At 48.5% G+C, this 19,611-nt stretch overlaps 1 protein-coding gene across 1 annotated transcript in view; it reads left to right on the plus strand.

Moving 5' to 3' along the window:
* Nucleotides 1–19,611, plus strand: part of RYR2 (ryanodine receptor 2) — a 198,038-nt gene that overhangs the window by 130,998 nt on the left and 47,429 nt on the right. Inside the window, exons 64-72 of the mRNA XM_054713161.1 lie at nucleotides 4,158–4,207; nucleotides 11,043–11,103; nucleotides 12,242–12,480; nucleotides 14,177–14,258; nucleotides 15,981–16,111; nucleotides 16,481–16,801; nucleotides 18,008–18,248; nucleotides 18,579–18,666; nucleotides 19,237–19,329. Of these exons, the coding sequence (XP_054569136.1) occupies nucleotides 4,158–4,207; nucleotides 11,043–11,103; nucleotides 12,242–12,480; nucleotides 14,177–14,258; nucleotides 15,981–16,111; nucleotides 16,481–16,801; nucleotides 18,008–18,248; nucleotides 18,579–18,666; nucleotides 19,237–19,329 (1,306 nt within the window). The remainder of the gene's footprint in view (nucleotides 1–4,157; nucleotides 4,208–11,042; nucleotides 11,104–12,241; nucleotides 12,481–14,176; nucleotides 14,259–15,980; nucleotides 16,112–16,480; nucleotides 16,802–18,007; nucleotides 18,249–18,578; nucleotides 18,667–19,236; nucleotides 19,330–19,611) is intronic.

Raw genomic sequence — 19,611 nt, forward strand, 5'->3', positions numbered from 1 at the left:
ATGTAGACAGCGAGGTTTTCTGTATTGGCTGCTGAATGGCAGGACTAAAATGCCCACACAATTCACAGGTGGAGGCTGGAGAGCACCCCTGTATTGGGAGGTTTGAAAGATGGTGCTTTTTAACATTAATTTTTTAAAATTCTTTCCCATCTCATATTCTTACCAACCTTAATTTTCTAGGAGGGCAAAATCTCATTTACAAGAATTACAATTTTAAGTAAATAAAAAAAAATAATGTCAACTCTTGGGAGAAAGTGAAGTCAGAGTGCAGCCTCCCCGAGCGTTCCCCTTGCCCTGCTCTAGCCGGCATGGAGCAGCGCTTTCCCATTTTTGTTTCAATCTCAGTGTTACCATAGGTTTACTGGTGTTGCCCTGGGGTTTCCAGCGGGGACCCAGAGTTCCCCCAGAACTTGCACACGAGAAGCGTTGACTGAGGGAGCCTTTTCCTCGTCGCCGCGCTGCCTGGGCAGGGCCCACGCCCAGCTCTCGCCTCAGCGGGGACACTTTCCTGCGCGTGCGCACCTGTACGAAGCAGGCCCGGGCTGTCCTTGGACTCGGCAGTAATGATACGCTGAATGGCAGTCAGTGCCAGCCTGTCGGATAGAGGGACATGGGCCTGGGTGCAGAGGGTGAAGAATTAGACTTCTGCTTTAGTGACATTGGAAATGGGGACTTGAATGGAATTTTAAACTCATCTCTTTACTCAGGTACATTATCTATTTTCCAGCTAGTAGGTAGCCAGTCATGTGATAGAGGATTGCAATAGCATTAAAATGTCCCCAAACTCTGTTAGATAAGAATCTTCCTGCAATGTTGACAAAACGTGTGCAATGAAGACGTCCCCAGGGGCGTCCGCTCACCTCACAGGCCTTCCTGCAGCTGCTGGGCCCTGGTCCCCCTGGACAGCGAGTGCCCACAGGGCGCCAAGTTCCCACTGACTCGTGCCCCCAGGGCCACTGCAGAGTGTCCTTGTCCTCCCTGGGCCCAGTCAGCCTTTGTCACACACAGTGTGTGCCCGAGGGCACCGGTCATGGAGATGCCGCTCAGTTCCATAAATGGGGAGACAGAGCACTCAGAGGACAGAGGAACAGCACAGAGACGTGTACACATTCCGCTTCTCCCGTCGCCTGCGCTGTCTGCTGCCTCCGTGTAATTGTCAGTCTCACTCCGAGAACTGCTCACGGGCCACAGGGCACTCGGCCTTGCTGACCGCCCCTCACCGAGTGAACCAGAGCAGCGTCACCGTGTGGTTCCAGGGCAGGTTCAGGGGATGTGGATTCACCGTGGAATGTTGTCATTGGCATTAACTGTTGTCATTGACATCTTCATCTTTTAACCCTTTGCACTCACTTGCTTTTTTCCCCGATTCCTTTATTCTAATGCTAACCGTTGTCGAGTCACACTCGACATCTGAGTGCAAAAGGTTAAATTTCCACTAACGTTTTCACTTAGTCAGCACTAAGAAGCCACTGAAGCCTCTTCCAGGGGAGAATGACCACCCGGTGCTTCTGGCAGGAGCAGGGGAGCGGAAGGGTGGGCTGGGCCATGGCAGGCGGTGGAGGCCCCGTAACACAAGTGCCACTGCCAGCTTCCGCAGAGACTCTTGAATACCTGCTCGGGACGCGGTGCTGTCCTGGCCCTGGACATGGTGCTGTCCAAACCCAGGGACATGCAAGGATACAGTCCTTAACTGTAATGAACTCAGAAGTATGGCTGAGAGACTCATACATGTAGAGCTCACCATGTAATAAGGGTGATGCATGGAGGTGGGACATGTATGAAGTGCTGGGGTGTAGAGGGCACTGTGTGAATGGAGAGAGGGGCTGGGTGTGAGAGACACCGAGAGAGACAGCCAACCTGGCAAGTTGAGAGGCAGGCCAGCGCGGTGCTGAGGTGCAGGCTGGGGGGTAGACACTGCTGTGTCACTGGCACCCTGGAGGAATTTCAGAAGGGCCAGTTTCAGGAAGAGGTTAAGTTTGGTTCGGTATTTATTGGCTCTTAGCAGCTTGTTTATCTGGAGATCCAGCTGAAACTTGGAATATGTGTTTGGTGGAGAAATGCTTGTATCCGACTGTCACAGGTTCCACAGCCAGTGAGGCCACATGGAGATGGAGAAGGTCGGTGTGCTGGTTGGTCCTGAGGCCCTCAGGGCACTCAGTGGGGATCAGTGGCAGGGCAGCAAGGGGTGCTGAGCCAGCAAGTGAGTGGTGATGCTGAGGGAGAACCCACGCAAATTCTCCAGTGTTAGTCATGAGGGGAGAGAGAGAGGACCGAGTATTATGGAAATACTAGAGGCCCGGTGCACGAAATTCGTGCATTCAGGGGAGGTCCCTCAGCCCAGCCTGTGCCCTCTCACAGTCCAGGAGCCCTCGGGAGAGCTGTGCCAGGGAGCGGGCCTAAGCCGTCAGTTGGACATCCTTAGTGCTGCCGTGGAGGCAGGAGAGGCTCCTGCCACTACTGCCGCGCTTGCCAGCCATCAGCCTGGCTTCTGGTTGAGCGGCGCTCCCCCTGTGGGAGCGCACTGACCACCAGGAGGCCGCTCCTGCATTGAGCGTCTGCCCCTGGTGGTCAGTGTGTGTCATAGCGACTGGTCGTTCTGCTATTCGGTCGCTTTGCATATTAGCCTTTTATTACATAGGATTTTTAGAGACAGTGTAGGCCAGAGCTCATAACAAACAAACGTACACCCGGAAAGTGACGGCACAGGAGCGCCCAGCTTTCTATATCTCACTGATTCTCGCAGGGGCCACATCAGGTACTGTTGGGAGCAGCTGATGGAAGAGGTCACTTTTCTCTGACAGGGTCTCAGGCTTAGGTGTCACCTAAAGGCATGGGACACGGAGCAGTTCTGTTTAACATCACAGCAAAGTATCCCAGGTCTGGCTTACTCGGGTGAAACACAGCCCTTGCGCTGTAAACTCAGCATCGTCTCAGGACGTTTCCCCAGGATACCAGGGAGCACCCCCGAGTGAGAGGTGAAAGATATCGCGAGATAAATCCGGAAGGTGTGCAGTTCTAAGATGTGATGGCTTCCCTTCAACTGAGGCAGGTCCTGGCCCTCGCGGTCCCCACGTGGGGTTCTGTGATGAGGCACCGGAGAGGCTGCGCTTGTTCTGGTGTGTTGTTCAGATAACACAGCGCAGGGGCTGATGCCATGAAAACCGATGTCTGAGTTTTGGCTGAGTAGATGGCTGTTTAAAACATTCAGCACTGGAGGGATTTCCCACCTGTGTGGTGACTTGCATTTACAAATGAGTCCACTTGGTTCCTGCAGTGAGGTCTGAGGCCACAGCCCTCGGAGGGGAGGTCAGCATCACAGGTGTGGTTTTCTCGGCCTCCTTTCTGCCATCCTGTCACGAGCAGCTATGCCCCATTTATTCCCTGGCAGAGTTGGTGCCCCATGCTGGTCCTGGGAGAGCTGTGCCCGGAGGAGGGCGGTCAGGACCAGCGCTGACTGTGCTTGGGAAGTCGGGCTGGATGTGGGTGGTGCCGTCACATCCCTGTACAAGGTGACAGCGTCAGAACTGGGTCTGCGCAGAGTACAGAGGTGGCTGTGAGGGCAACGTCAGTTACATGGGACGACAGATGCAGACAGAAATTCAGAAACGGCCTCTGGGAAATGCTTGGCTGGGAGGGACGGGAGTGCTATGTGTAAGGGCCCAGGTTGGGAAGCAGCAAAGTCCAAGTGATGAAACACACGCACACTTAACGTAACATTTTATGCCCAAAGCACCATATTTCTGTTGTTAACTAATGTCCGTAACAACCACCGATTCTAGAATTTCCATAGTACATTTGGACAGATAAATCTTTTCCTTGTGGTTTCTCTTCAGTTATATTTTTGCGGGTTTCATATAGATTGCTTTTATATTAATTAGCTTTGCTTTCGGTTTTTTGTTCCTTATAATATGTGCTTTTTAAACCATGTTTGTTAAAGATATGCACTCAGAAACTTTCTTTAATACCTTTACTCCACATTCTGCTTGGAGAATCAGTACTTTCTGCGTGACATCATGTTGCTTTTTCCGGCTCATATATCAGCTGTTTATTTTTCTTTTTTCTTCTTCTTCTTTTTTTTTTCATTTTATTTTCGTTTCTCCCTGTCTCTTCTACCTCCCCCCTCTCCCCCTTTCTCTTTGGTTTTCTTTTGTCTTCAGCCTGTTCTGCAAACTCGGAGTTCTTGTCAGGCATAGGATCTCACTGTTTGGTAAGGAGACCCCTGGACAAGCACCCGCATGGCCTCACCGGGTCCTTCGCGTCGGCACTGTGTGGTGTGCGGTGTTGCATGCGCGCACGTGGGCATGGCTGCATGTGCTCGTCCCGGGCCCGGCCCCGGGCCTGCAGGTCCTTCCTCAGGAGCCTGCCCTGTGCTGAAACGGGGGACCAGCTTTTTATACATCCACTGTCCATGTGAAAACCCTAAGGCTGTACCATTACAGAGCAAGGGACGGGGGACGGCAGCGCGTGCCGCATTTGTATCAGAGGGAGCGGCCGAACAGGGACCTTGAATGCGTGTTTGCTGATCTCGGATCGATTCCGTGATGAGCTGTTCTAGATGAAAAACTTTTCCCTGCACTTCCGTTTAATGCTCTGGACTACACATGTGCATGCCGACCGCATTTCAGACACGGGAGCCACGGAGTAGACAGCGAGGGCAAGGACTTCACTTAGCCAGAGTGACTCTTCTAGAACCGCTCAGCCCATAGTCAGTGTCTGTGGGTTTCTGAGTTCACCGAGCCGAAGTCCACACTCCCGGCACCTGCCTCCACTGCGTGCAGGCGGCCACTCACTCCCGTGTCCTGTGGGGACTCTGCGGCGGCTGGCAGAGCTGAGTGGGACCTTCCCTCATCTGCTGTCGTAAGCTGGCCAAGTACATGTGAGCTCCAGATGTGAGCTTTCAGGGCAGTGTTAGGGGGACCTCAGGAACAAAACATTTAGTGCACCGGAAAAGGGGCTCTCAGCTTAAGTCCATTTACAGGGAGAACTGAGGGTTCCATCAAGGCACAGTGAATAACTGAGGAATAGGTATATATATGTGTGTATGTGTGTGTGTGTGTGTGTGTGTGTGTGTGTGTACATATATAAATACACACAAATAACTTGTAAGTTCTACACATTACATTTTTTGGGAAATTATAGTTTCTGAATATAATTACTTGACATATTTAGTTTCTATTATAATTGCATCCAATATTTGGTGTTCTTAAATTTAGTAATTATAAGTTATGTTTCATATTGACTGCCTGAATTTTTGCATTAATGTTTCAGTTATCCAAAATTAAAGGGGGAATCATCTGTTTTTAAAATTGATTTTATAGAGAGAGAAGAAGGGAAGAGAAAGAGAAACACTGATGTTTGTCCCACTTATGTATGCATTCAGTGGGTGATTCTTGTGTGTGCTCTGACCGGGGATCAAACTGGGGATGACACTCTAACCAGTGAGCCACCAGGGCAGGGTGGACATTATCTTCTGAATAATTTCCAGGAGACTAGCTTTGGTTGGATTTCCCTTCAACCTAGAAACATTTCGTACAGAATGTTCATGTACTCCTTCACCTTCTCACAGTAACAGTGGATTCCCACATCTTCCGTTTGTCTTTAGGGAGTGTGACCTCACATAGAGCTGGATAAAGACAATGTTTCTCAGCTGCACTGGTTTTGTTAATCCTCACCCGAGGGTATGTTTAGAGAGAGAGAGTAAGAGAGAGAGGGGGAGAGAGAGAGAGGTATCAACGTGAGAGAGAAACATCAATTGGTTGCCTCCGGTACTCACTCCAACCTGGGATCAAACCGGCACCCTGGTTGTGTGCCCTGACCGTGAATCAAACCTGCAACCTTCTGGTGTATGGATGACGTTCCAACCCACTGAGCCACCCAGCCAGGGCTCAGCTGCACTTTTTTGCACTCTTATGAATGAGCATAATGCTGCCGTTATGTGGCTTCTGACTTCTTACATACGGGAAACTCTTGGTTTCCTGGGCTATATCTCTCTGTAATTTCCTTTTAATAATTTCTGAGGTACTCCACACAGGCAGCAAAGTACGTAAGTGTCCAGGACAGCTGGTGCCATGGCTTGTGCAATGTCACCTGGGTCTGTACCCATTTGCTCAGGCCAAGACAGAATGTCTCTGGCACCCCTAAAGCTTCCCTTGTGTCTTTTCTCGTTTTATAATCCTCAAAAAGGAACTGTGTGTAGACTCCCATTGCCATGGGTTAATTGGGACTGTTCTTTAGCCTCCTTTTTTCCTTTTGAATATATAACTTGTCAGACTGTCAGGAGAGAGAACTGGACTTCAACGTTTTTCCATCTCTGTGTGGTTCTGAGAGTGCTTTCAGGCATTGCATTTTAAACCCCTTAGCACTTAAATATGATTTTTAAAAATTTTAACAGGAACTTTTTGGAGAGCTACTATGTAACTGTTCTTCAACACCATATTTTTGTGAATTCTTTATATTATTTTGATATCTTTTATTATTTTTTCAAATTTGCTTTGGCATTTTTCTGTAAAATAACACAAACTCCCAAGAGGCCAAACATGTTATAATGCAGACATGTCCAGTTATTAGAATATTTAAGTCTAAGACATGTAAACTTTATTTTTTAAATATATACACATATATTTAAACACTTTATTTTTAATCTGTGTTTATTTCTTTAATAGCTACTGAAAGCTTTTCTGGTGTGTGTTTTTTTGACACCACATTATCAACCCTCACACTCGGGAGCCCACTGCGGTCGCAGAGCATGTGGACTGGGGTGCCTTACGGGAGCTGTCGGGGAACTGCTGGCATAGCGGAGAGTTCCTCACACACTCCCCTGTGTCCGGGGGCTGGAGTTTACCTGGCACCCGATAACTCCCTGCCGAAGCACCTGCAGTGCCCTCTTGGTTTAACTTTATTGTTGACATTATTACAGATGTCCTCACCCCCCCCCCCTCCATTAGACGCGTAACCTTCAGACGACGCAGCTATAACCTGGTGCAGACACTCCTGGTGTCCTGGGGAGAACGGTGTGGGCTCTGAGCCAGAAAACCCAGGTGCAAGTCTTACGTGTGTAACTAAGCCAACGGTCTGGTCTGGACAAGCACTTGCTGTCTCTGAACTTGGGCTTTTATTTTTGAACCAGACTGAAATAAGGAGCCTAACCTTAGAGCTCTGGCACCTATCAGTCCAGTGTTGGGGGATGAGTGTTCAAGTGCCAGGTGAGCTGTAACCGTGCAGCTTTCACCTGGAAGGGCTTCCAGGCAGGACGGAAAGTTGAGGTTAACAAACAACCCTGGGGCTTGGTCTGTGAGCAAAGGCGAAGTGTAGGGAGAGCCATGTTAACCTGAGATGAGTGAGGACAGTGCAGCTGAGACCAAGGGGAGCCTGATAGAAAACCAGGGGGCCAGCCTCTTGCCTGTCGGTGGCACCCGTGGTGAGCTAGTGGCAGTGCCTGTGTGAGGTAGTTTGATGAGTAATGGAATATTGATCCAAGTTGGATGCCAAATGGTAGTTACATCTACAAGTCTCTCCTGGAGTTGAAATGCTTTTCTTTAAAAAAAAAAAAATTAAAAAAAATATATTTTTTGCATTTTAGAGAGAGGAAGGGGGAAAGAGAGAAACATCAGTGATGTGAGAGAATCATTGTTCGGCTGCCTCCTGCACGCCCCCCACTGGGGATGGTGCCCGCACCCCGGGCCTGTGTCCTGACCGGGAATCAAACCGGCAGAGCCACACTGGGCAGGGCAATGATATTTCTCATCTATAGAGCGAGAAAGCCTAAAACTTGGACTTAATACAGTTGTCTCTTTAATCCAAGTATTTCCTATCTTTTGAAGCCCACTCTCTGAGAATTAAAGACATTCTTGTTTCCATGCCATTCGTTTTATATGAAAGAAAGGGTAAGGTTTTAACAAGGGGGACAGGCCTCATTCCCCACAGAACAGTAGTTCTCGTGTACCCATTAAAACGTTTTATGGGGAAAATCATAGCGTCTGTGTACATAGAGGCTTGGCTCTTGGACTCCGGAATGTGCGCTCGTGGTTGTAAGTTCACGCCGAGGGCCCATTGCTGACTGAGGAGCAAGTGCCTTTAATCCCACCTCCCCCCACTGCTGCTCAGGAGCTCTCACCCCGACTCCCAGGCGGTCCGAGAAGACAACCCCTCGCGTTCCAGCCCAGGGCAGCCTTTCAGCGCCTTTTAGTGGGGGCGGGTCAGGCTGCGAGGGCAGCGGTGGGGGCCCGGGGGCACAGGGCACTTCGTAAGGCTTCCCTCTTCCTGATGAAAACAGACCTGATGCCTTCCTGACGCCACTCAGCAAAGCACTGCACGTCTGTGGGTGCAGGGCGTGCTCCAGGCTGTGGGGACAGAAATGATTTCGTTACGTGCCAATACCCCAGGCCACCTGCAGGCGTGTTTCTCCTGCCGCCCGGGAGCACTGCGTTCCCTCTGCCCAGAACACAGCCTCATGTGCACGCCTACCCATCCAGTGGCTGCCCATTTCTGTAGAATAAAGACCGGAATTCTTCATCTGGCCGCCTGCCCGGGCCCCAGTCCGGCTCCTGTGGCCTCCATTCGCACCCCTGAGCAAGTTGCGGCTCCCTGTGCCTGAGCCTCAGGGGCCTCTCTGCTCCTTGACCGTGCGGATTCCCTTTCTGCCCAGGTCCCGGCACGCACTGTCATGGCCAGCTGGCCCCGGGTCCCCTGCAGTTCCATTCACTTGCCGATCCCTCCTCCCCACCATGGAGGCAGCTGCCCATCCTTCAGAGTTCCATCCAGACGCTCCCCTCTCAGGTCACCTTCCCCACCTCCCGAGGCCCCTCCTGCCTGTGACGCTCACGGCTCCTGCACCTGCTGCTCCTCTCTGGTGATGTCCCTGGGCTAACATCTCTTTCTGGCCCAAACCGCTCAGCTCTTTGAGGGCTTATTGCTGTATCCGCAGCCCGGCGGGAAGTCAGACCCCTAGTCGGCATCCTCAGAAACCGCCCCGTGCTCGGGAACCGCCCAGGGAGGGCGTGCGGGGCTTGTCCAGGGTCTCCTTACCAAACAGCGACAAGAACTCCGAGTTTGCTGAACAGGCTGAAGACAAACGAAAACCAAAGAGAAAAAGGGGGGTGAGGTGGGGAGGGCAGGGAGAAATGAAAAAAAAAAAAAAGAAAGAAAAAAAAGAACAGCTGATAAATGTCCCACTTAACCCATAAGAAAAAACTTAAAAATATGTTCCTAATGTCTTCACTGCTGATAATGCTGATCCAAATTCACCCCCAACCCCTCGACAGCACCGCAGGAGCGTCCTGGCTCACGTCACGTGGCCCTTCCAGAGTTTTGCATGTTGGGATTCCATCCTTTTAAAATATCAGTCCGATTCCAATCTGTTCAAAACCCATCTGTCTTTCTGTTGCACTTAAGAAACGTGCCCAGAGTTCTTGCTCCGGGTGCGGGGCACTAGCCCCTAGCCTCCCCCCCGGCCCCCACCACACATCTCCTTCCCCATCCACCCACATCAGCCACTTCACTTCCTCACCTGGAGCACCAGGCTCATTTCCGCCCCAGGGCCTTTGCACCTGCAGTTCCCTCTCCTGGGCCCTTCTCCTGGCTGCATGCACAGTCTGTTCCTTCATTGTTCCTTCCAGTAGCTCTGCTCATTTCCCACTTCCTTGGGGTCGGCCTCCTGACCACGCCCCCTGTTACTCTCTCCAGTTGCTCTAAGCCCTATATCCTGCTATATATTTTTACTGTGGCCTGATACTATGTTACATACTGATTTTTGATTAATTGTTATCTGTATCCCAATTAAAATGCAAGTACCTTGAGAACGCTGTTTTGCTTATTACTTGAAGTTTAAGAGTGCCTGGTATGTAACAGTATTTATTGAGTGAATGAGTAATTAAATGAATAACACTTTCAGGGATCACAGTACCACAGTACAAGCCCTAAGATTGCCACCAGCCAATAGACAGGGACGTAACAAATTCTGCCCTTCGGCTCGTTTTGTCTCCGTTATCATCAGGAATTCTGAGAGACCAAGCACACGATGAACGGGACTTTTCTGAAAGTACTCAGAGTCTCCGTCATGAGTGCCTTATTTTTTTCTTGTCTGTCTCATGTCACTAAACTGGCTCGCTGCCATTCTAAAGCAATTATTAGTTTTCATGTATATTTAATTAATTTATTTTAGGATACTTTTTTGTATAAAGAATAGAACATACTCAAATGTCATAAAAACTTATATTCAAATAGGAGTTGTTAACCCCAGGATCCAGGAAATGACGATATGTTATACAGTGGGGAAAAAAGGATATATACACATACACATTGTATACAGAATACAGAATGCAGACGGCATAATGTCAGACTGTCTCATGAGCAGTCAAATCACTGTAACTTTGGGCTTGCTTTTCTTATTCTCATCACAAAGTCATATATATGTAGTGGTTGTATAATTCACATTTCTGCCAATCAAAATGAGGGAGTTTCATCTCTCAAGAGCAGTCAGCCCCATTTTAGGTGTCTCCTGGGAGTAGGATTTAACTCTCTCAGCTTCTGATGCTTTTTTACATAATAGCATGGTGCTTCTCTTTCACCAAAGACCAACAACATTCAGGCCGATGAGCTGCTCTGAGTCCAGGTGAATGCAATCAGAAGGCAGAGACGGGGGGTAATCAAACTGGAATGACATTTGTTAGACTTTCAGCCACCTCATCCCATAAAGGCTGTGAGCTGACGTCACAGCTGCCACGCAGTGCGGTTTAACAAGGAGGCGAGCTGGTAGGTGGAGGGGTGTCCGTGGAGAGCTCAGTTAGACCCCCAGCCTGGCCAGCGCTTCCACTGCTTCTGAGTGCATCAGCTCCTCGCCGAGGCCCGCTTCTCCGCTTCCCTACTGACATCCGCGTAACCACCGCAGCAGGAAACCGCATGTGAAACTCGATTGTCGGAGATCTTTCTGAGCTGTTACATTGAGTTGTGCTGTGGACTAATTTTTGAGACACAACTATTAATAGAAAAGAAAACTGGCAAACTCTCAGGGCAATTCATACAGCCTTTTTCTTCTTCTTCTTTAGGAAACGATGCAGCTTCCATCGTCAACTGTCTTCACATTTTGGGTCAGACGCTGGATGCAAGGTACACGGGTCCGTTTTTATCTAAATCAGTGAATGTCATCATGACATTGGAGAATATTAAAGTGGGCTACTGCCTTCATTATAGTCTTTGAAACAGTACTGAAGACTTCAGTGTAGGTGAGAAGAAAAATCCTTTGTAAATTACTAATACAATGGCATTAGGTTATTTTCATGATCATATGTAAATGGTTAAATTTGCATAATTTCTGCAGCATCTTGGCGTGTCACGGGCTGAGCTGGGAATGTGTCCTGTGAGGGAGAAGTGGCAGTGATAGCAGAGACCCCGTGCCCGGCTCATGTTTGTGATAACATTTACTTTACCAGAAACGTGAGGGGTTACTCTCAGGTTACAGATGTAGCGTGAAGCCTCAGACTGCACAGTGAGTGGTGGTCAGCCAGCCCTGGTCTGTGTCCTTTCTCCTCTGCCTGCCATCGACACGACCGGCCACCCAGCATGTGGTCTGAACATAGAGTCAATCAACCCATGTAGCATGACCGACTCAGCCTTCAGCCGCACATTAAATTCATTAATTACCCAAGACACATCTAACTGAAAGTTGCTTACTATCTTTACCGAGAGTATTCCATGAGACCTTGGATAATCCAGGTTTGTGTTTAAAACTTTGAGGTGTTTTGTATGATAAACGGAGAAAGGAGATGCCATCGTGCACCTTCATTCTTACTAGGAAGGGTGGCCCAGGAGTCTCCTCCTGCGTGTGAGGAGAGGCTGATAGGTCACTGCGCATCTCCCCTCAAAGCACCGCACTTCCGTGTCATTTGGCGACTTGGTGGAGTCGCCCTCGAATGTTTCTTTCCCAGCCATCGCTCCGGAAACAATCCTGTTGGATTTGGGGTGAACTGAACGGACTCAGCAGCTGTGTTTGCTTAGTTATAGAATAAAGCCTCTCAGAATGTGAGACCGTGGCTGGAAAACTAGGCATTAGCCCTGCCCTCTGCTCTGAGGTTCTCTTCTGAAGGAATTTAGGATCAGTCGTGAATTACAGAGCAAAGCGGCTAAAACTCCCAGTGTGCGCAAATGTCGGAGTGGATGTAAAGGGCTGGCGACTGAGCGTGTGCTGGGAGAACCAGAGCGTGTTCCTGCTCACTGCTCCCTTCACGCCTGCGCTCTGTCCCCCCAGGACCGTCATGAAGACCGGCCTGGAGAGCGTCAAGGGCGCACTCAGTGCGTTTCTGGACAGCGCGGCGGAGGACCTGGACAGGACCCTGGAAAACCTGAAGGAGGGCCAGTTCACGCACACCCGCAGCCAGCCGCGGGGCGTCACGCAGATCATCAACTACACGACGGTGGCGCTGCTGCCTGTGCTGTCCTCCCTGTTCGAGCACATCGGCCAGCACCAGTTCGGGGAAGACCTGATCCGTACGTAGGCCTGCCCTTAGAGCCTCGTTTCCAGGCGCACAGCAGCTCTGGAGGCCACATCTGGGTCCCTCCAGCGCTGCGTGGACATTGACCTGCTTGTTTTGCAGAACATTCTAGGTTGAGTGTGAGTTACAGGAACCGTTCTTGGAGAGGTAGCCCGCTGAATCACATGACAGTCTTCCACTGTCCACGTGCAAATTGCAAAGTCACTCTCCGGTGTTGTCTCTTCCCATGGCGCTTGCTAACGCGGTCTGACCGCGGGACACGCACGTGAAACGTTTCCACTTGTTTCTGAGTCGATGCAGACCCTTTCCATGGCTGCATGACCAGCCAGCTGAAGGCTGCCGAGGCCAGTCTGTGTCCAAACAGCCTGTCGCCTTGGGTGGCCCACACAGCTTCTGTTAATAGGTTTCCGCCTATTTTCATTGGGGATTTGACCAGCTGTTGATGGCTGGAATTCTGTAGTTATTCAAAATATCCACAGGCCCGGCCGGCATGGCTCAGTGGTTGAGCATCAGTTTATGAACCAGGAGGTCACACTTCGATTCCTGGTCAGGGCACCTGCCCAGGTCGTGGGCTCAATCCCCAGTAGGGGGTGTGCAGAGGTAGCTGATCAATGATTCTCTCTCATCATTGATATTTCTATCTCTCCTTCTTTCTTCTCTGAAATCAATAAAAATCTATTTTAAAAAATATATCCACAGAATGCCCAAGGTTATGTGGGAAAAAATGACGCATGGCCTGCCCCAGCATCCTGCCCTTGTGCTGACATGAACACGGGAGAAGGGGCGGGTCCTTGCCATGCAGTCTCAGCCCCAGCTGCTGAGACTCCGTGTGTAGGTCCCAGGGGCGTGCAGCTCTGCACAAAACCCACTGCAGAGCTGGGTGACAACAAGGACACTGGCTGCGAGGTTTCTGGAAGCAGCAGGAGCACTGCTTGCAGTGCAGCGTGGCCATGGAAACCGTCTGGAGGACAAGGTGGTTTCTCCATTGATGTCGTGTTTCCTGCAGGAAACAGAGCTGAGTTAGAATTAGAAATTCAAGGTTCTTAGATTTCCTTGCCAATAGACATCTTCTTGGGTCATAGATCACCTACCAGGTTTTGTTTGATTCTGTAGCTGCAGAAACCACCAAGGTGACTGACTTATACACTACCTGCCAGGCTGTGTCAGAAATAACTAGCACACTCGATCCTCTACCATTCTCATGTTGGTTCATTGAGACCTAAAATAAAAGGTGCCACCTTCATATACCTCGGGAGCAGGAGTAAAACACCTACCTGACCTCCAAGTTACTCTTGTGTTACTTTCATTCTTGAAGTAATCTTTTATTCATATACCATATTTTCCGGCGTATAAGACCCCCGACTTTTGAGAAGATTTTTCTGGATTAAAAAGTCGTCTTATATGCCGGAAAATACGGTACCTAGAGAAAAACTATAAAGAAATTGTTCCTGATCGTGTTCTGAGTAATCACAGTGCTTCTTTAGAATGCTTTAAGCTCCTGAAAGAAAAGAATTTTGTTTGAGAAAACCTTTTCATGTTTCCTTTTACATATTGTTTGTTCTTATGTTGTTTCTTTCAAACGTTAAAATATCAGCATGCCTTTAATATGGAATTTTGGTTTTAGCGAAGCTTTCTTAGACAATGTGTAAATAACAAGTGTTTTTTTCATGTGCGGTTCTCTTTTTCCCTAGTGGAAGATGTACAGGTGTCCTGTTATAGAATTCTGACGAGCTTATATGCTCTGGGAACGAGCAAGAGTATTTATGTGGAAAGGTAAAGTTTTAAATTTAACTTTGTCTCAATAGCTGTTTCAAGTATTATAACTACTTCAAGTGTTAGAAAAAGTCTTCCCTCTATAACTTTTTCCTTAGTTAGAAATTAAAGAACCAGGTTCATTTTATGGATTCCTTGGGAGCAGTTTCACAATCTTTAAGGTAAGTTTGATTTATGTTAGGGTTTGGCTGGTGACTCAGGCTGTGAAAGAATTCACAACTAAAAGGAGAGATGCAGAGAGGAAGTTGCATTTACTTCCCAGTAGAGGAAAGGGCCGGTGTATTGCTAGTCGATACGGGGCAGGGAACAAAGGGGTGGCCTGCTCTTCCAGCTGTGGCTGTTGCCAGGCATCAGGGAAGGAAGGGGTCAGGGTTGTGTTGATGTTGAGCAGGTTCCAGGGCTTCTTAAAGAGTTACGATGTGTTTGCTTTCCAAGAGACCGTCCGACAGATGTCCCAGGGAACTATCTTATTAGTACTTTCCCAAGCCTATAACATGCTTAGGGCAAAAGTTATGAAGAGTTTAAAAGAGGCTTTTTTTTTTTTTTAAGGTGAGGTGGGAAGGGAACTTTCTACTAACTAGAGATGCCTTCCTGCAAATTATCTCTGAGTTGTGAAAACAGCAGGGAGGAGGGGATGCAAGAATGTAGCGTTGAGAGTAGCTTATCTTGTCCCACAGTTTGAACAGAGGAGCCAACAATCTGGGAGTTTAATTACCAGGTGCTTCTCATAAATCTCGGAAGACCACAGCGAAGAAGAAGACTTTTTCCTATCCTTACAATATAATACAAGAGTTATGGGGGGAAGTAAAGCAATCTCAGTAAAGGCCATGTTTAACATAAAGCTTTAACTCGAGTGTTTGTGAATCTGCTAGTGCAGTTTGCATATGATAAAATGACCTGGAAGAATAGAAAACTAAAATTTTGAATATGAGTAAAATATGTTTTTTAAAAATGAAAAAGTAACTTAAGTGCTAATAAAAATATAGTAATTTTGGTACAAGTCATCTAAAAGAAAAATGGCTATTTCCAGAATACCAACACAAATGATCAGAGTTGTTCTGAGAATTACTACTTGAATAAAAAATTTAAATAAGTAAGTGACAAGAATTATTAATGATAGACTAATCAGATATAAAGGAATACATTGCTGACTTTGAAGTCATACATAAAACATTTTATCCTATTCTTAAATAAATTATTTCTCATTATTTTAAAACATTTAACCCACATTATGTGCCTGAAATTTTGCCATTCTGCATCCTTTTTTTTTTTTTAATCCTCACCCAAGGATTTTTTTCCATTGCTTTTCAGAGAGAGTGGAAAGGAGGGAAGGAGCGGGGGGGAGGGGGAGAGAGAGAAACATTGACTGGTTGCCTCCCGCACAAGCTCTGACCAGGGGCAGGTAGTGAACCCACAACCCAGGCCTGTGTCCCCAACTTGGAATCAAACCCATGACCCCTTGGTGTGTGGACTGGCCCTCCAGCCTCCGAGCCACACCAGCCAGGACTTAACGTGTGTAAGCTAAAAGATAACTTGGCTTTCTTTTTTAATGGCAGGAACTTTGTTATTGAAAGCATGTGATTATTTATAACATAGAAATTATACTTGAGGGTTAATAGAATTAGCAGCACTGTTATTATCCCTCAGGTTAAACTGCCAGTTTTAATACACCTTCAGTTTTGTACTTGGGAGAAATAAAAATCACAAGCATTTCCCCTCCAGGCAGCGATCTGCGGTGGGCGAGTGTCTGGCGGCCTTTGCTGGTGCCTTCCCGGTGGCGTTTCTGGAAACTCATCTCAACAAACACAACAGCTGCTCCATCTACAATACTAGCTCCTCGCGGGAGAGAGCAGGTAACGAACGCAGCTGCATGGGCAGCAGCTGAGACATGCAGCCACCATCACGTCACTTTCCGTTTGGGAAAATCTGGGTAGATACATACCCCCATTTCTTTCACTGTCCCAGTGGAGAAAGCTTCCCGATGATTTCAAGGACTGGCCTCTGAGAACCTCCTAGAATTATCTACTAGGATTTGAATTGAGTTGGGGGAGGATAGGGTAGGAGCGTGGGGAGAAGAGAGAGAGGTGGACACGGCTGCTGTGAGGAGGGAGAAGGGCCCAGTGGAGGCGTGTGGGCATGCTGAGCCTCGAAACCCAGAGGGCATGGCTGTTTATGTCCGTGACCTCAGTGACCACCATCTCTTCTTGGGTGTGTTCCTCTAGCTCTCAATCTGCCAGCCAACGTGGAAGATGTTTGTCCAAATATCCCCTCTTTGGAGAAGCTGATGGAAGAGATTGTGGAGCTGGCCGAGTCTGGGATCCGCTACACGCAGATGCCGCACGTGATGGAAGTCATCCTGCCCATGCTGTGCAGCTACATGTCCCGGTGGTGGGAGCAGGGGCCGGAGAGCAACCCCGAGAGGGCCGGGCTGTGCTGCACGGCTCTGAACTCGGAGCACATGAACACCCTGCTGGGCAACATCCTGAAGATCATCTACAACAACCTGGGCATTGACGAGGGCGCCTGGATGAAGAGGCTGGCAGGTGAGCGTGGGGGAGGAGCGACCGCTTCAGGTTTTACTTCCAGAAAGGTTTGAAGTACAGAAACTAGACTTTTTCTATCTCCGTCTTTATTACTATTTCTCCTGTGCTAAACAGTATTATCATTGCCGTCATGCTGTTCTTTAGAAAGTAGGTAGCATCAGACAGAAAGTGAGTGACTTGCCATGTGCTTTTAAGGAAGGAAACATTTTCCTTCTGACAACCTCTCTCCGATCAACGAGTAAACACAGCAGTAAAAGCTAATGACTCTGCAGACAAAGATGAAACTGGGGTTTGAATCGGCCCCTCAGCAGTCTGTCCCCCAGGACGGGGGAGGATGCCCAGGGATGCCTCACATGTTCGCACTGCAGTTACGTGCCTTTGCCCTGCGTATGTGGAACAACGTGGAAGCAACGTGAACGCCCAACGCTAGCGTGTGGTTCCTAGGTGGGCACAGCATATAGCAAAATACAGGCCATCTTAACAGTAAGGTGTCAGCAGTGTTTCAGGACTTGGAAAGGCCCACAATAGCAAGGAGGATGAAAAGAAGAGGACTTGAAAATTGAATTCAGAAATCCATACAAGTATATATTTGTGAAGTTACTTATTTATAAAAACCCCAGAGAAATGCATGAATGGCTTACTAATTAGGTAGGATTATTATGGTTGATTTTAATATTTCTCTCTTATACGTTTCTGCAATGTATGTGTGTTACCTTTAGGGGAAAAATTCCTTTTAAAAATGTCCTAATCACGTTTAGAATGGTTGCTGACAACCACAACTATTCTTAAGTAAATGAGCAGTGAGTGTTGTATGTAATCCCCCTCTTCCCAGGACAGGGTGGGGGCGATAGGGGAGGGAGCGGTACCTTCGCTCATACACTGCGGAACAGTGTGCAGCTACTCTAAGGCACGGGGACCTTTTCCATTTGGGGAATTTTATTTTTTGTGTGAAAAGAGTTGATTTGCAAAGTGAGTGAACGTCTTAATTTTTATTCTAAATTAGCTGTCAATCTTTTTTTAAAAAAAAAAACACAAGGAAGCACATCAAATTCAATTCCTAGTCAGTTTGGGACTAGACCCTGAGGCCACGGCTGACTCGGGGCAGCTGTGCTGGGGAGGGCTCTCGGGGAGCCGCTGTTGTAATGACAGTCTGTCCTGGGGTCCTGACCTGCATGCGGAGCACAGCGCTGACATCTGTCTTCACAGTGTTTTCCCAGCCGATTATAAATAAAGTAAAGCCTCAGCTCCTGAAAACCCATTTCTTGCCATTAATGGAGAAACTGAAGAAGAAGGCAGCCATGGTGGTGGCGGAGGAAGACCATCTGAAAGCCGAGGCCAGAGGGGACATGTCCGAGGCCGAGCTGCTCATCCTGGACGAGTTCACCACGCTGGCCAGGGACCTCTATGCCTTCTACCCTCTCCTCATCCGATTCGTGGACTACAACAGGTAGAATGCTCAACGCGATTGATCTCTCTAATGGCACCTTGACCTTGCTGCGTTCCCATGTCCCGGACAAATGGCTTCATTCACTAACCTCTTAGCCATGAGCTTGTTCATAATCAGAAGTTTCTAGATACCTTTGCAGTCAGAAAGGGCATTCTGGAGCAGGTGAAAGCTAGCAGTTGGACAGCTCCGATGTCTCAGCTGTTGAAAATGTTACCCCTGTCCACGTAGCCACCTGTGCTCGGTGGGAAGCCAGCAGCCCTAAGTGCCTTGGTTTCAGATTGACATTTGAAGTTGTAACTGAGGAGACACTTCATTGGTTTTGTGACCCAGGGCGAAGTGGCTCAAGGAACCCAGCCCGGAAGCCGAGGACCTGTTCCGCATGGTGGCCGAGGTGTTCATCTTCTGGTCCAAGTCCCACGTGAGTAGGCGACATGGCGGGGCTTGCTGTTTGCAGGACGCTAAGGGCTTTCAAACATTGAGCCAATTTCCCAACCCCTTAGTGTTTCTCAAACTGGTCTCCTGGGGGTCACTTACCTGGTGAGGAGGGAGAATGCTCAAATACTTCACGTTGCCAGTGAGTCTGTGCCCCTGAATTAAAAGTGAGTGAAGGAATGTTATGGAACTGGGAAAAGCAGATGAAACGTCTGACTGGGCGGAAAGCTCCATCCCGTTGCCGTGCCCTGTGTTTGTCCGGAGACGCACCTGCTTTCCCGGCTAAACCAGGTCTGAGTAGTCATTCCACCTGCAGAAGCCGTGTGTCCGTGTTACTTAAATCCTCCGAACCTTAGTTTACCGACCTTTGAGACTTCCGTGTTATGTGCAATGCTGTTGCCCCTGGGCAGGCGCCTTCATTGTATGCAACACACACGTGTTCCCTTTCTTGATGAGTCTTACATATCAAATTAACATTTCTCTTCCTACGAACTTCTGATCACATGGACTTCTTATTTATGTGGTTGTGACTGGAACTGCCTTTGTGACTTCCCAGAATTTCAAAAGAGAGGAGCAGAACTTCGTGGTCCAGAACGAAATCAACAACATGTCCTTCCTCATCTCTGACACCAAGTCCAAGATGTCAAAGGTATTTCCGTGCCGTGTCGCGGCGAGAGAGTGTCCCCATGCAGCTTTCGTTGGTTGGTTTATTTTTTATTTTTTGAAGGTTTATAAGTGGACTTTGATAGATTTGGTAATGTTGTTTACTGAGCACGCACACACACACACACACGCACACAAACACACACACACACACACACAGTGTTGAGGGGACCCAGGACTGATGTACTCACGGATGGTATGACACGCAGACAGAACTGACTGTCAGGGAGGAAGAAGTTGTGACTCAAGGTCCCTAGACACACAAGGC

The sequence above is a fragment of the Eptesicus fuscus genome, chromosome 24, assembly GCF_027574615.1.
Source record: "Eptesicus fuscus isolate TK198812 chromosome 24, DD_ASM_mEF_20220401, whole genome shotgun sequence".
NCBI classification, from domain to species: Eukaryota; Metazoa; Chordata; class Mammalia; order Chiroptera; family Vespertilionidae; genus Eptesicus; species Eptesicus fuscus.